General features: G+C 38.1%; 1 protein-coding gene across 1 annotated transcript in view; it reads right to left on the bottom strand.

Moving 5' to 3' along the window:
* naaladl2 (N-acetylated alpha-linked acidic dipeptidase like 2) overlaps positions 1-6,536 on the bottom strand; it is a 539,711-nt gene extending 533,175 nt beyond the window's left edge. Inside the window, exon 1 of the mRNA XM_079350063.1 lies at positions 4,186-6,536. Coding sequence (XP_079206189.1) covers positions 4,186-4,331 — 146 coding nt within the window. The 5' untranslated portion in view covers positions 4,332-6,536. The remainder of the gene's footprint in view (positions 1-4,185) is intronic.
* Between the last annotated feature and the right edge of the window lie 7,766 nt (positions 6,537-14,302).

Genomic DNA, 14,302 nt, shown 5'->3' with positions numbered 1-14,302 from the left:
TTGTAAAACAAGCCTATAATTAGATCAATCCAGATGCTGATAAAAGTGGATATTTGACTTTCATGGCTCATCTGTAGTTGCCAGAACACTGTCAGAGATGAGTTCCTAAGAGATATTGCAAAGTTCTTAGACGCATTCAGAAATTATTTTCAGTCCAAACAGCTTACATTTTACTTGTTTATATAGCTCGATATATAGAGAGAATACTTGAAAGTGGGATAAGAGGCCATCATGGCTTGTGTGAGGAGCGTAAGTGGTGCACTGGAGCAAGTAATGGGAGACAATGACTTGAGAAATGGATGACTTCTCAAAAGTCACCTTGAGTGAATTGAACTCATCATTCATGTGGCACACACACTCACACAGCGTCCCAACAACTGACCAAGGTCTTTGTCAACATTAAGGACATCGAGCATGTTGTACTGTGATATTCATCAGCCATGTCTTTTACCAAATCCGCCTCCATCATCGCTGAAGATGGAGCTACTGACAATGATGTATGGTGTACCTCGACCACATCCATGCACTGCCGTTTCAGTGTCGTGTAACTGGTTGTTGTTAGAGATAATCACATTTGCAGTATGTTCTGACAGGAGAAAGGATTTTCCCTCGTGTTAGATGTGTTAAATACAAAAAAAACAACAAACAACTTGAACCCTGACACAGAAAGCTAAAGATGAATAAAGATACTGCAAACATATATCAAGGGTTTTTTGTGTCCTTAAACAAAAATACTTACACCCATCCTTTCTAAGACTCAGGAATGATTTAGTTTAAGCTTAAACTAGACCTATGATGTCAAACTCACTATAGTGCTACAATGCTGAATGCCCATTCTCAATGTGGGGCAAAGTTTCAGATGAGGTAAGCGTATCTTGAAGTAATCCTAGTAAAAGTCAGCAAAGGGTGCTGAACAGCTTGTTCTGCAAATCACTTGATTGTTCCCCCATAAGAAACCAAGAGATTTACAAGACTGCTTCAAGGTGCCACATAAGCCATTGAAACCTCTTGTGGGCAATCTCACCTGTCTGCTTGTCTACAGGAAATCATGCAGGGTTCTTTTGCAATGTCCAAATAATATGGACACATTTCGGCATGTGGCCTTCGTCAGTGTTCATCAGAAGGCCACGAGCCAAAAAGCGTTTTTTGGCTCATGGCCTTCTGATGAACGCGTAATTTCAGGAAGCCAATCCTCATACTACAAGAGTTGCCAGAGCTTTTTGATCTCTTCTTGCCTCACGCTCTTCGTGCAACTTGGTTTTTGATGAAGTTGTGCCGAACATCGAGGTTCTCCCTATCGACACCAAATCCATAATTTCAGATCTTTCAATCTCTCTCTCAACTACTATTACTTATAGTTGGATACATCGTCGGTAAACATTCTCTTCTTGTGGTCGGTTTTATCCATTCACCTTAACTATGGCCAACTCTGTTTTTTTCGGGATGGGGGCAGGTAGTGTGGATAAACCCCATGAGTCCCTGCAAGCCTCAAAGTCATCTTTCGCTATTGTTTTGAGCTAGAGGTGGACTTTACATACTGTACCTTTCATTGAAGAAGCTGGTTCTTTTTGTGCTTTAAATTCAGCATTCAACTTAGTTGTTGGAGGAACGGTATGTCATTTTTCAAGTCTCATTTTGAGAAGATTCAGCCATGATGTGGCTTCTAAAAAAGTGTCACAATGAAAACAAAAAAATTATATTGTTTCAATAGCTAGGAAAACACATTTCTGTTTTAAAATATTTCTTCTACAAAAGAAAACAAAGACATTTTTTGCAATATTTGTGATTGCAGTAACATCTTGTTGTCTCCTCTCTGCAGATTTTCAAGGCCACCTTAACCTGAAAAAGACCATAAACCCACTTGACCCTGACCTCATCTAATGCCCTTATCTGACCCTGTAACCGCTCTGATAGAGCCATTCAAACAAGTGCCAGCAACAGACTGGATATATGAGTTGGGGAACCATTTCTATACAGTGCGTCTAAAAATACACTAATGAAGTCTGTTTTTGAGCACATTTGCACGTCTTACTGCCATTTTAAATGAAACAAGAATTCAAAGTAAGGAATTGCAAATCAAATCAACTCAAAAGCTTCCACACAGCTGCTGCGAGTTGATAACCTCCTTAAGATCACTTAGAAGTCTGAATGACCTTTCTCTTTCTTTCTCATCAGCAACCCGTCAGCTTTTCTCTTTCAAGCGTCAGCAAACGGTGCTACTTCTATTCAACACAAGGCTTTTGGCTCTTGTTATTTATCCTCAGTGCTTAATGGGAGTTTGGCTACAGAGTCACAACAGGTGTCCCACTCAGTCACACACTTATAGACATGCTTAGGCAAAGAAACCTGTTGGCTGTGGTCCACTGATTCCTCTGTGAGCGACATGCATCATTAACACCTTTTAAACTGCTGAGGTGTCCTGCCTCCAGGATCTCATAACAGGCCGTCCTTCTCCCCTCCTTTACAACGTCCCACCCACTACACACACTCTTTAAAGTGTTACTAAAGAGGCTTAACAGCCCATTCCAAAAAGCCTGCACGGGGCATTTGTAGTCTATAAAAAAAGCAACAAGCTACAAATGGTTTCTCACTGAGTGCCCTTATGGAGAATACACCAGTTGATGGGCTGAGATGGTAGAAGGCAGCAGCAGGTGAGTAAACCGTTTCCTGTTCAACATACTTGTTTTCCAGTAATTGTTCACAGCGGTGGAAGAATGTTCGAAGTGGGTAAAAGCACCAGGGCTTGTCTCAGCTTATGAAAGCATACACATTTATACACTTTGAAGTTTTTAGACACGGTATAAGGATTTGAATCTGATGTGGTTGGAGTGTGCAGGTTCATTCTTTGAAGTGACTGCAATAGCAGGCTGATGTATGGTAATCCTTAATGGGGAAAAAAGGATGTTTCTGGTGGTGAGTTTTAAATAGCGAAACAAGGCTTTAACTGCTACAGCATGGATGATACACTGTACGCTAATACGTCATTGTGACGCTTCATTCACACCTCACATACTATCATACAGACTGCTATACGTCCAACAATAAGGCTTTAAAGAGTTGTGACTCTGCGGATTGGATGCTGCATGGGGTATTTACCAGCAGCTCAGGATGTGTTGTGGTAAAGACTGATAGCTGCATTAGGTATTATAGGGTACATATGGCTGTGTAGTTGAGCACACATACCTCTGTGGTATGTTTCTTTAATGCTATTGCTTTGCTGTCATGGTACTGAAGTGAAATCCTCAGTTGTGAGATTAAAGGTGCTTTAAACCGAACCCCCCCCCCCCCCCCCAAAAAAAAAATAAATAAAAATAAACAAACAAACAAACAAAAAACAGTTTGGTAGGTATGAAACAATTAAGCGGAAAAATACTGAGACTCTTATCTAAAATGGCTTCAAAATTATTTGTAGTGAATCGCACATCATCATGAATACCTTAATTAACGGAACGTACATATTTTTACTGCCTTTAAAATGACTATAGATTGTTAACAATGAGCATTATGCAGAACCTTATAACATTTGTGCGACAAATATATCGGTTAAAAAGAGAACGGTGTGTCTTTAATGGACAATTCTGCCTTTTTTCGTAGTATTTAGCGAAGCAGCTTCGCATATTATGAATCAAAATAAAGCCTTAAAACGTAGATTTCATCCGTGCTGTTATAGATTGCGACATTGTACAACATTTTTTGCCATATAAGAACCGACATTATAAAATTATGATCCTGTGTAGTTAAGAAATTACGAAAAATATTAAAAAAGCCATTAATCAGCACCGCGAAAAAAACGTAAACATATCCGAAGAATTCATCCCGAAACACTAAAAAGCGCAACAACATTCCTTCAAATAACACAGAATAGAATAATGTCGGCAAAGAAACGAGATCAAAAAGGTGCAGTGTGTCTTTAATTCCGTGCCTTTGTGGCGGCAGCAGTGGCGGGGGCATCCCAGGCAAACCACAAAGCCAAGGGTTAAAGACGATACCAAGCTGACTCTCCCTGAACGACACGCCACGCCATTTTAACAGCTCTTTATTTCCCACTCATCGCAAACCAGCTCCAACTTCCTGCTCACTCGCATGCCATTCAAGGACAAGGATGAGAGAAGAAGAACAGGGGAGGGGAAAAAAATCGAGGAATCAGTGTTTCAAATACATTAAGGTCATTGTCTGCGGGCTTACCCTGGGAGAGACGCAGAGGGCCTGAACCTGCCAGAACCTATCCACGGCGACCGGGAGCGGGACCTGCGAGAGACCAGAACAACAAAGACAGTTTGTGACAAAGCTGAGGCGCCGCATTCCGAGAGGAGTGAAATCAAATGTGACATTTTTCATTTATTTGTAAATGCCTCCTTGGCGGCACACTCACTCGAAACGACAGTTGGGCTCTTACCAAGTTAAGGGGAGCTGATGGTAGAATAGAGGGATCCTGACAGAGGTTGTAATGAGATGCCGCATTAGGGCCGCTCTCTCATCCACTCTCTCCTCTCTCGCCCAGGAGCACGCCCTTCACTTCCAATCTACTACCCCAACCATTTGGAAACCGTTAACCCATTGAAAAAAAAAAACAAAAAAAACCTACACTAACCCTTTTTGGTGCTCTGATAAAACATTCTTTTTGGATTTATTTTGTCTGAGGTACCTTTGATGCCTTTGTCAGAAGGATTTGGGAGTATTTGGATCCTTGGAAAGGTTGGGAAACGACTCACAATACCTTCCCTAAAATAGGAACTGGAGCATTGCCTGCAGCTGTAAAGCGGAATTGCAGTGATTGAATGTAACCATTGACATAACCATAAGTGCATGCTCAAGTACAATTTTGAGGTACTTTAACTTTGCTTGAGCAGTTTGGTTTTATGCTACTGTGTGCTTTCTAATGGATTACATTTGAAGAGTGAAATGTACTTTTTTATTCTAAGGCTACTAAACTTTATTTTAAAAAATATGCCAAAGTAAAATGTGTTGTTGACATTAAACTCCTGACATTTGTTTCAGCTGGCAACTTCTTCCTTCCTGTCATGATTCAAAACCTTCAGAAGTTGTTTGAAGTTCTAAAGATGTTGTCCCTTTCAACGTCTTACATAGCTGTAATTTAAGTTACTGTGTGACATTTAGATGCTTGATTCCCCCTCTCCCCCTCTCCAAAACGAAAAGCATGTTGATAAATGAATACATTATTTTAATATTACATTGACGCTAAAGTGAAAAGTGGAGCAATGGTGATTAACATTAGCTCCACCTCCAGATTGAATGGCACAATGTTGCTTACTGTACATGCCAATGCATTAAGAATCTCATAATGCAATCACATGTCAATATGATAATCTACTGGCCCAAAAATAAAGGAAAACATGTTCAATCATAAATAAGTGACAGAAGGGAGTATGGATACGATCAGACATCGGACTAATGGAGCAGATCCACGTCATGGATCAAGAAAGATCATTGGGCACTTCAAACATTTTCATCTCGCTATTTTACTTTGAAGGCAATTAGACTAAACTGAGTGCCCACAGATTGTTTCCATGATGACATTCAGACATGATAATGCAGCTCCCTCGATATGATCAAAAGTACAAATTTAACACTGATTTAAAAAAAATATCCTGAATTTCCCTCAGGATTAATAATGTATGTATGATTCTATCTATCATTAACAAACACTGTTCAGGCATGCAGTGTTTAATGTATCTGTATCATTTTATGCTAAAACATTTGGGGGTAGAGTCCTGCTGAATTTCAAGGAGTTCATTTACAGTAAATGCAGGGATTTAGACTGGGGTCATTCTTCCTCCACTTGTGAATGCCATATAATACTGTACATGGAGTCATCTAACGTGTTTAACACCTCATACATGAATGTTTTTACTACCAGAAGTCACATCATTAGCCCTGCCAGGTACTCCTTAACATCTGACCTACCCCAAATACAAAACCTATTATCATTTGAAATGATCGAACAACCATTTAAAGTCATGATCGAGTCATCATTTTACCCCATAAACTGGGTCAAGCTGGAAAGAGGTCTCAGTAGAGGAGCATGCTCGAAAAATGAACTATTACCCCCTCGCTCTCTCTCCACCACCACCAGTGTGTGTAGTGCCCTCTAAACTGTCCTCGCAGATTGAGAGTGTGCTATATAGTAGGCAGTATATGAGCAATGAGTAATGTACTTCATTAAGCTCAAGTAATTTCCCTTCCTCTTATCACGTCGCCTTCAATCCATCCTTGCAGCCTTGAGCTATATTAAGCTGTCCTGAGAACTATGCCACCGCTCATCATAACAATGTAGGTAAAGGTGTTCAGCTGAAGCCAAGAAGTACAGGGTGTCATTTCATTCGGCTACATCGAGAGATTCTGGCCCATATTTAAACACTTAAATGGATAGATGTAATTGGGTTTTAGTTACAACCTATTGTTCCTTCTGATTAAACTTATGCTTCATAATTCTACTGCTGTATCTAAATGAATCATCAACTATCTAACTCTGTATTAAAAAGCAAATACCTAATTTACATAAACCGTTTATTCCACTTCATGTTTTTTGAGGTAATGCTTCAAATTCAGAAAATGTATTAATTTCTTCTTTGTATTGAATGCAATGGTACACAAAAATTTAACAGTGAAGCATGGCTCTAGTTCTCATATAGTAATATCAACTAATCTCCATAAAATGTGCAATAACTTTTTGTTTTCATATCAAAATCAACAAAGTATTAATTCTTTGGCAGTTAAGTTAAACTCCTGCACTCTGCCTAAAAATTTGTGCCAAATGTACCATGTAAGTGGACAACTGTTAGCTAACATATTTGTCACAACGTGTTTGACAAAGTGTAGCCTAAAGTGTACATAGTGTAAGTTCAGGTGTTTTCGCTCGTTGCTCTATTAGACCTCCTCAGTGTTTTTGATGTCACATACCAAATGAGCCATTTTACATGTTACTTACTTTGTTGGTTTGACTTTAAATCAGAGAACATTCTTCGACGCAGAACTTTCCTGGTTTCAGCAATTTAAAAAAAAAAGAGTTTTTGATGAAATACCTGAACAATACACCAATAACAAACTGTTAGCATATACACTAGCTAGACAGTATCTAGTTTTTGGAAACTTAAAAGCAAGGTTGCTAATTTCCTCCAGATACACTTTTTTATATATATTTTAATCTTTTTATTGTTTCCACAACATACCAGAGGAACACCAATAAATACATGTATTAAACAAACATGTCAACCCCCCTCTCCACCCTCTCAAGTGATTCCAAATCTTGGTTGGGTATCAGGTCAGTGAATTGTGGTTCATTATGTGGAGGAAAAAAAAGTAAAACAAATGTTTCTGCAACGTTAATAGTGCAGAAAGTCACTGTTTACATGTCCCCAGGTTCGTCCATTACATGTGACAAATGTATCCTCAATACATAGCAGGTAAAGGGGTCCCAGATCTGGTGAACATTATGTTGATGCTGTTTTATTGTTTAAGTGTTTTTATTCTAGACTCTGACAACCCCCTGCTTAGACTTAGACTTCTGGTGTTTTTTCCATGAGAGGGCTACTACTCTATTTGCCACTAATACACTAACTACAAATTTGTTGATGTTTCTTTATCTTTAAATTATCTGGATACAGACCCAATACAAACAACTGTGGGGCAATTTGAAAACAATTTGATACAATAAAACAATTTGAAAACATTGTTTAATTTCTTGCCAGAACTTTTGTATTTCTGTACATTGCCAAATACAATTGAAAAAAACTGCCTTTTCCCTTTAATTTACATGTAATAGTAGTAGTTTAACATCAGTAGCACCGTTTTATCTTTTGAGTTTTACTGAAGTGATCACATCACAGTATGAGAAGGCTGAAGCTGTTTCTTTATGCGTTACTTAAACGCATAACCTTTATGTGCTGAAACTGTTTATTTATGCGTGACCTTAACGGTTACTGGACTTTAAATGTATTCTCTTTCATGCACCCTTTGTACATTTTGTGTTTTTTATTATTCTTCATATTAGACATTTGCTTCTTATTATTATTTTAAAGTACTTGTTATTTTAGCCTTATTTCCCATGTTAACTGTTTTTTGCACCAATACACTAAGACAAGTTCCTTGTATATATAAATGTACTTGGCAATGAAAACTGATTCCAATATACATTTGCATCAACCAGTTCTATTGTAGTAATTTCAGGCAAGTATTAGTAGTTCTCAATTTAGAGGATGCCTCCTCCCACTTTTCTATTGGGATTACCTCCTGTAGGTCCTCTCTCCATGCCTCCAGCCGTCCTGCAGACATTTCTGTACTTCCGTCAACTAGGCCTCATTAATTTTGGATATTAAACCCCTCCCTAAACAATTCATGTTCATTATTTTTTCTATGGAAGACATTTTAGGGATGCATAATATTTGATTTAAGTATGTTCCAATGACATTTCTCAACTGTAGGTATTTACAAAAAAATGATTACTGGCTATGTTTAATTTGTTAACCAATTTTTTAAAAAGTCATCATCTCTCCTACTTTTCCCAGCCCCTTATTTGCCCCTGCAAGCACGAGCCCACACGCAAAGCGCTTCATAGATGATGGAGTTTATCCTTTGAGTTTGTCGTTGGCTGTTGTGAGTAGTAATGCTTACATGTTTGCTACTATAACTTTGATTTTGTAGTGTAGGTCCAACAGGTGTTTTCACTTGTTGCTTGAATAGACCTCCTCAGGGATGTCTCGTAAAACATGGGTTATAAGACATCTGCTGTTTTACCTGACAATGGAGACATTTTCCATTAGTTTTTTTTCATTAGTACATTTAGTTTAGAAACCTTCTGCAGCATAATTCCCCTTACTGTTCTGCATAATTGCAACCAGTGCTGGAGTGTTAATAACCAAGAATTGCTGAAAACACCTGTATGTAAATATCTGCGTAAATATCTGTGTAAATAAAGGAAATTAGGGATTTTATCAAACATAATTCAATAGAAGTCCCTTATTTTTTCCAATAGCGCGCCTAATTCTTATGGCATACAATTTTGTTTGTTAAAAAAAAAAAAAAAGATGAGACAGTCTCCGTCGGATTTAGGGCAGGTAATGAGGCACTTTCAGCCCATAAATCCTTAGTGGCATTAGCTTTTGTCTGCAGCACTTACTTTTAAAGATGCTACCACTGGACCTAACAATGTCAGAAATGTCCCAATCCAACTTACAATGTCTTTAAATAGGAAATCTTTAAGTGTTGGTTATGTCTTATCACTTCACATACCAGAGAAGCATGCTCACAGAGTATGGATAATTATCATGAGTGATGTATTTTACTAAAGTAAAACTGCTGATGAAGAAATTTGTCCATCAGCTTGTGAACATAGCCTGATTATGAGATGTACAGTAGGTTTAAGGTGTGTTTCCAGATGTTTGTCCTCACTATAGTCTTTAAAATGGTCTCGTCTTATGTTCAGACTGAAGGTAATTACAAAATCAATATTAGAAAAGCTATAAAAGTCACCAATTAAAAAAGAACAGATAATAACATAGCATTCACTCATCTAAAAGTTGACATTAACTTTCACTCAGTGTCATGTAGGAACAATAAATCTTCCAATATGTCCTACTCATAACTTGTTGTAAATGGGATGATATATGAACTCCTCAACTCAGAGGCATAAATTATTCAGTCCCCTCTAAGGTAACTAGAACAGCAGGCCTCGGTGTGTGGATGGTAAAAGTGTCAGAATCACTAGATGACTGTAAAATGTACATTACACCTCTGTTAAGTGGCTGTCCATCAGGTTCTGAGCACCTCCAGGCAACATGCCAATTGTGACATTAACATATTATCTGACACCCAAATTACACCTATGTCAACATCAGTTGATATACTTTAAAAAAAACTCGGCAACGGTAGGGCTTAAATGTGACACTCACAGATCTGTCAGCCTTAGCTACTGAATACAAATAGTCTTGAAAAGGACTGTAAACCATGCATTAAGTGACCCACAGCGGGTGATGCAAAGGGGGCTATGTTTATGAGTCTTTTGACATTGGGACTTTCAATTTAATGCTTTGACAGTTTAAGTTAGAGGAGGAATCAGAGGACATGCATACAGTGTCCCTCTCTTACACTGTCAATACATATTTGCAACCTCAGCATTATTGAATCTAGAATTAATTATTAAACGTCAAACTTAATTGTTTGACTCATCTGGGTGTTTTTACCTTGATTTATTCCGGTATAATAACAATAACAAAGCTGTTGTTGAGGAAGGGGGAATGTGCAGCATTTTACACAGAAATATAGCAAAAAGCATGAATGTCTGAAATGAGTGAGAACTTCAAGTCTGACGGCTGTGTTGTTGGAGTCATGTTTACAATAGGTTTACATCAATGGGATGGCCGACTCCTCCCCTTGTGTGAACATACTCACAGCTTATTTAAATGTTACGGAAGCGTTTTCAGATCACGGTCATTGTGTGTGAATTTACATGCAATGTTGCGCTACGAGCTAACGAAAGAGTGCTAATATTAGCCTGCTAACACAACAATGTAGCAGACTGGCAGTTGCAGCTTGAGCTGAGGACGATTTCATCTGCCACCTGCACTAAACTGCTTTGTGCGAATGGGAGGTGAGGGGGGTTGGAGGTGTGTTGCTCCCAGAGATCGGAGATGCTTCAGTATGGGGGGTTTAATGCTATTCAAGGGCGACATCTATTGGATCAAAAAGTCACACATTCCTCTTTAATTGTGCTTTATTATGTTGAATTCATTTTTTCTGCTCTGCAAACGTAAGGGAAGAGGAGTTGGAGGTGTGTATGTCAGGAGAGCGGAGAGGCTTCAGTTTGGCGGAAGTGCAGCCAAATAACATTTATTGTGTGTTTCATGCTGGTGCTCAAGGGCTACATCTACTGGATCAAAAAGTCACATATCTTTCCTTCAAAGCTGTTAAACAACACTGAATGTTCATGAGATTATAAAGCGAGATAGATTGGTGGCTAATCACATTTGGTTATTAGATATTGTACCGTGCCTATAACTAGTTTACAATATACAATAGACTTACTTCATTTGACATATGATTAGATCAAACTGTTGTTTGGCTGCTTGTTGGTGTTTGGCTGCTCATTGTCCGACTGAAATTCAACATCGCTACAACAAGACTTCATCATTTAGCAAAGACAAACACTTTTCAAATCAACTTCATGTTAATTCAGCGTAAAGCAGCCCTTTGACTGCTCAAGCTGAAGCAGCACTTTTCACCAATTAACTACAACTTAACACATGTACGAGCAATCAGAGAAGTGTGATTATAAAGTGTACATTTCTAGAAAAAAAAACATGAAGTAACTTTCTCAACAACATAGTTTAGTTTGTTTTGAATAATTTCTGCAAAGATATACTTTGACTTTAAAATCTGTGATAGTTCTTCTTCATTTTCAAAATATATCTAAAAATGAAAGATGTCCGGCTAACTTTCATGGATAATTATCCCTTTAATTGCCTTTATTTGTTCAAGCCAAAATCACACAAAAGTTCTGCTTACTTGTGAAAATAATTTAGGTAACACTTTATGTGATCATCCCGGCCACGTAAAGACCAGCAACAGCAACAACTGAATTTCATCCTGGGATTAATAAAGCATTTCTGATTTGGATTCTGATTGTTTTACTTCGTTGCTTATTAGCATGCTAATTAGTAGCAACCCTCAATAAACTGTCTGCCTGTCTGTCTGTCTGTCATAATCTGGTCACAAGCAGCAACACTCGCCCCTCTCCAAACACTGTGCAAGAAAGAACTCGAGGCAGTGGACAGAAAGCCAACACGTTAGCAACAATGCACAACAATGTATAACCTTTGAAAATGATGTAGGTTTTCCTGATGCTTGAGTATACAAAGTGTTTTTTTAAAGTAGAAATACATTTCTCTCAAACAGTAGTAAAGGAATGAAACTTGCATTTCCTCCAATCTGTTTTAACCCAGTGTTTACATTTGACGTCATTGTTCAGTGGGTGTGTACTGTTGTGTAGATGTTTTTTTAGTGTATGTTTTTTTCTTAGCTGACGCATTGTCTCAGAGTACAGATGTAAATTAGCTTTTTGCTAACTCTGGCACAGCTTCTTGGCTCTACACTGTCCCTGTGAAAATAAACAAATACATGTTAAAAAAAAAAAAAAGTCTCCTTTTTCAAGCCCAGCAAACCAGACTCAACTTTTGTTGTAGTGTTTTCTTGAGCAGTTGGCAGCTACTTTCTCTTCACTGAAAGACAAGACGCTGAAGAAAAATATCTAAGACATTGTTACATTGTCTGATGATGAAGTGAAAGTAGCAGAGGAGGTTATCCAGATTCAGCTAAATCACTAAAAATGGTAGCAACCTTATCAACACTGAAGCTTCACCTATGCATCTCTGATCGGACCTCTCGAGTTTTAAAATCTGTGGCTACAAGTGGGGACAGCTTTATTAGAGATGTCATGGTGGCCATTACGTAGGACCTGCACTTTAGATACACTGACCCTTCATTTCTCAAGGACTTCTTTCATAAATCAACCAAACAAGTCCCTGTCCCAACTTGACCCTGCAATTGGCGAGAGGTTATCGAGTGACCTCAACGCTGAGAGGATGAACAAAAAGAGACTGAATTACTTACAGTAAATACAAAAAGACGACGTACACTTACAAATTTATCCGACTTTGATAACTGTTGGAAATATTTGAGATAATGTAATGTACGAAAACAACAACATCTCTTATTCACTTTTTTATAAATTGTAAAAATTGTACGATACACTATAACGGCAGCATTTGTATATTCAGCAGAACATTACAACAAATGTTCACATACAGCAGTGGGTCGTTTGTTCAGGTAAAGATGAACCTCAGTAACTATTATATATAATTATATATTCTATTCTGATATAGTTGTTTAACTTCTTTAGGCTGTGTTAATATTAAACAATGAAATAACAAACACTGAGTAGCACTGCAGCAAAACAACTTGAAATGCCCAACCTTGAGCCCTTACATTTTTATTGGCTTCTTTGTGACTGAAACAACTTCATGGTGCTTTTTTAAATTTCTTTTATTTTTAGTTGTGCATTTAGTGAACAGGCGTCCAGACATTGATGTCTTTCTTATATTTTACTTTTTTTTGTTCCTGCTGTGATGTAAACCTCAGTGAGGGGGAATAAAGTCAAAGCCCTTAATTATAATACTTTCCTTGTAAAGTAATTCCATGGCTGTATCGGGGGCTGTGCAGGATGTAATGAGAGCTGTAGACTCTGCACGCTCAGACTGTAGGAAAGAAATAACAATTAAGTTTGTTCCTTGTTTCTCTCCCTCTCTGCTCCTCTATCCTCCTCCCTCTGTGTGCTGCACACCTGTGAGCTTAATCTGTGCTGAGATAGGAGCAGGAGGTTTTAGAGGAGCCAGGTGAAAGAGACGGCGTTATGGAAATTTACCTGTCATCTGATTTTTAATACTTAAAAGCCACTGAATTTCTGGCACTGAGTAATTGTGCATTGACATTCTGCATCCTCATTTTTTGGCTCTTCAAATTTTGAAATCTCATTTTCACCTTTAGTTTTCAGTGTTCATAAATAAAATAAAATGAATAAAATTCAGAATAAAAAAAACTGCTGTGTGAATAACTTGTTGGATATGATATGCTTTATATGATGCCAAAATACGACGTATAAAAGCTCATGCAGTATCAACTTGTTCAAATTTGATTGACCAAATTCAGATGCAGAATGTCATGCTTTCATTTCTGAGTCAACATACGGGAACCGAAATGATACTTCTCTACTCTGTCACAAACACACCCACATTCTCCGGGCAGTAAGGTGAGGAGCTCTTTACTGTCTTGTCTTGATTTTTTCGGGTGGGGGTATTTACAGGCAAGCTCGGGGTTAAGACCTTATATCTCAGTGTGGTGTCCTATATGTTCTGGTCTCCAATGTTTTTTTAGGCTTGATATAACTGTTCTGGGCAAGGAGGCTGTAACAGACAATTCACCCTTGTGTGGTGTTCGGGTCTGTGGGACCCGTTTTCATTTTTTATTAAAAGAAAAATGATACAATTAATTAATTTTTCAAACTGAGACTCACTGACTTTGGCTCATTTTCTGTGAAGAACATATATCAGAATACATATTTATTAACCCCCCCGCCCTACACATTTCTATTACATATAAGATGTCCGGGTCCACTGGACCAAAGGGCTAATAGAAGAGGACAGAGTGTAGGTACACAGAACATCAGAGGGTCAAATGTGCGAGAAACAATGTTGCAATCTTTTGTGGGAACCGCCTGTGCAGAAACACAAAA

Source organism: Symphodus melops (genome assembly GCF_947650265.1).
Source record: "Symphodus melops genome assembly, chromosome: 8".
NCBI classification, from domain to species: Eukaryota; Metazoa; Chordata; class Actinopteri; order Labriformes; family Labridae; genus Symphodus; species Symphodus melops.
The sequence above is the reverse complement of the archived record's forward strand: the minus strand, read 5'-3'. Positions and strand labels throughout refer to the sequence as shown.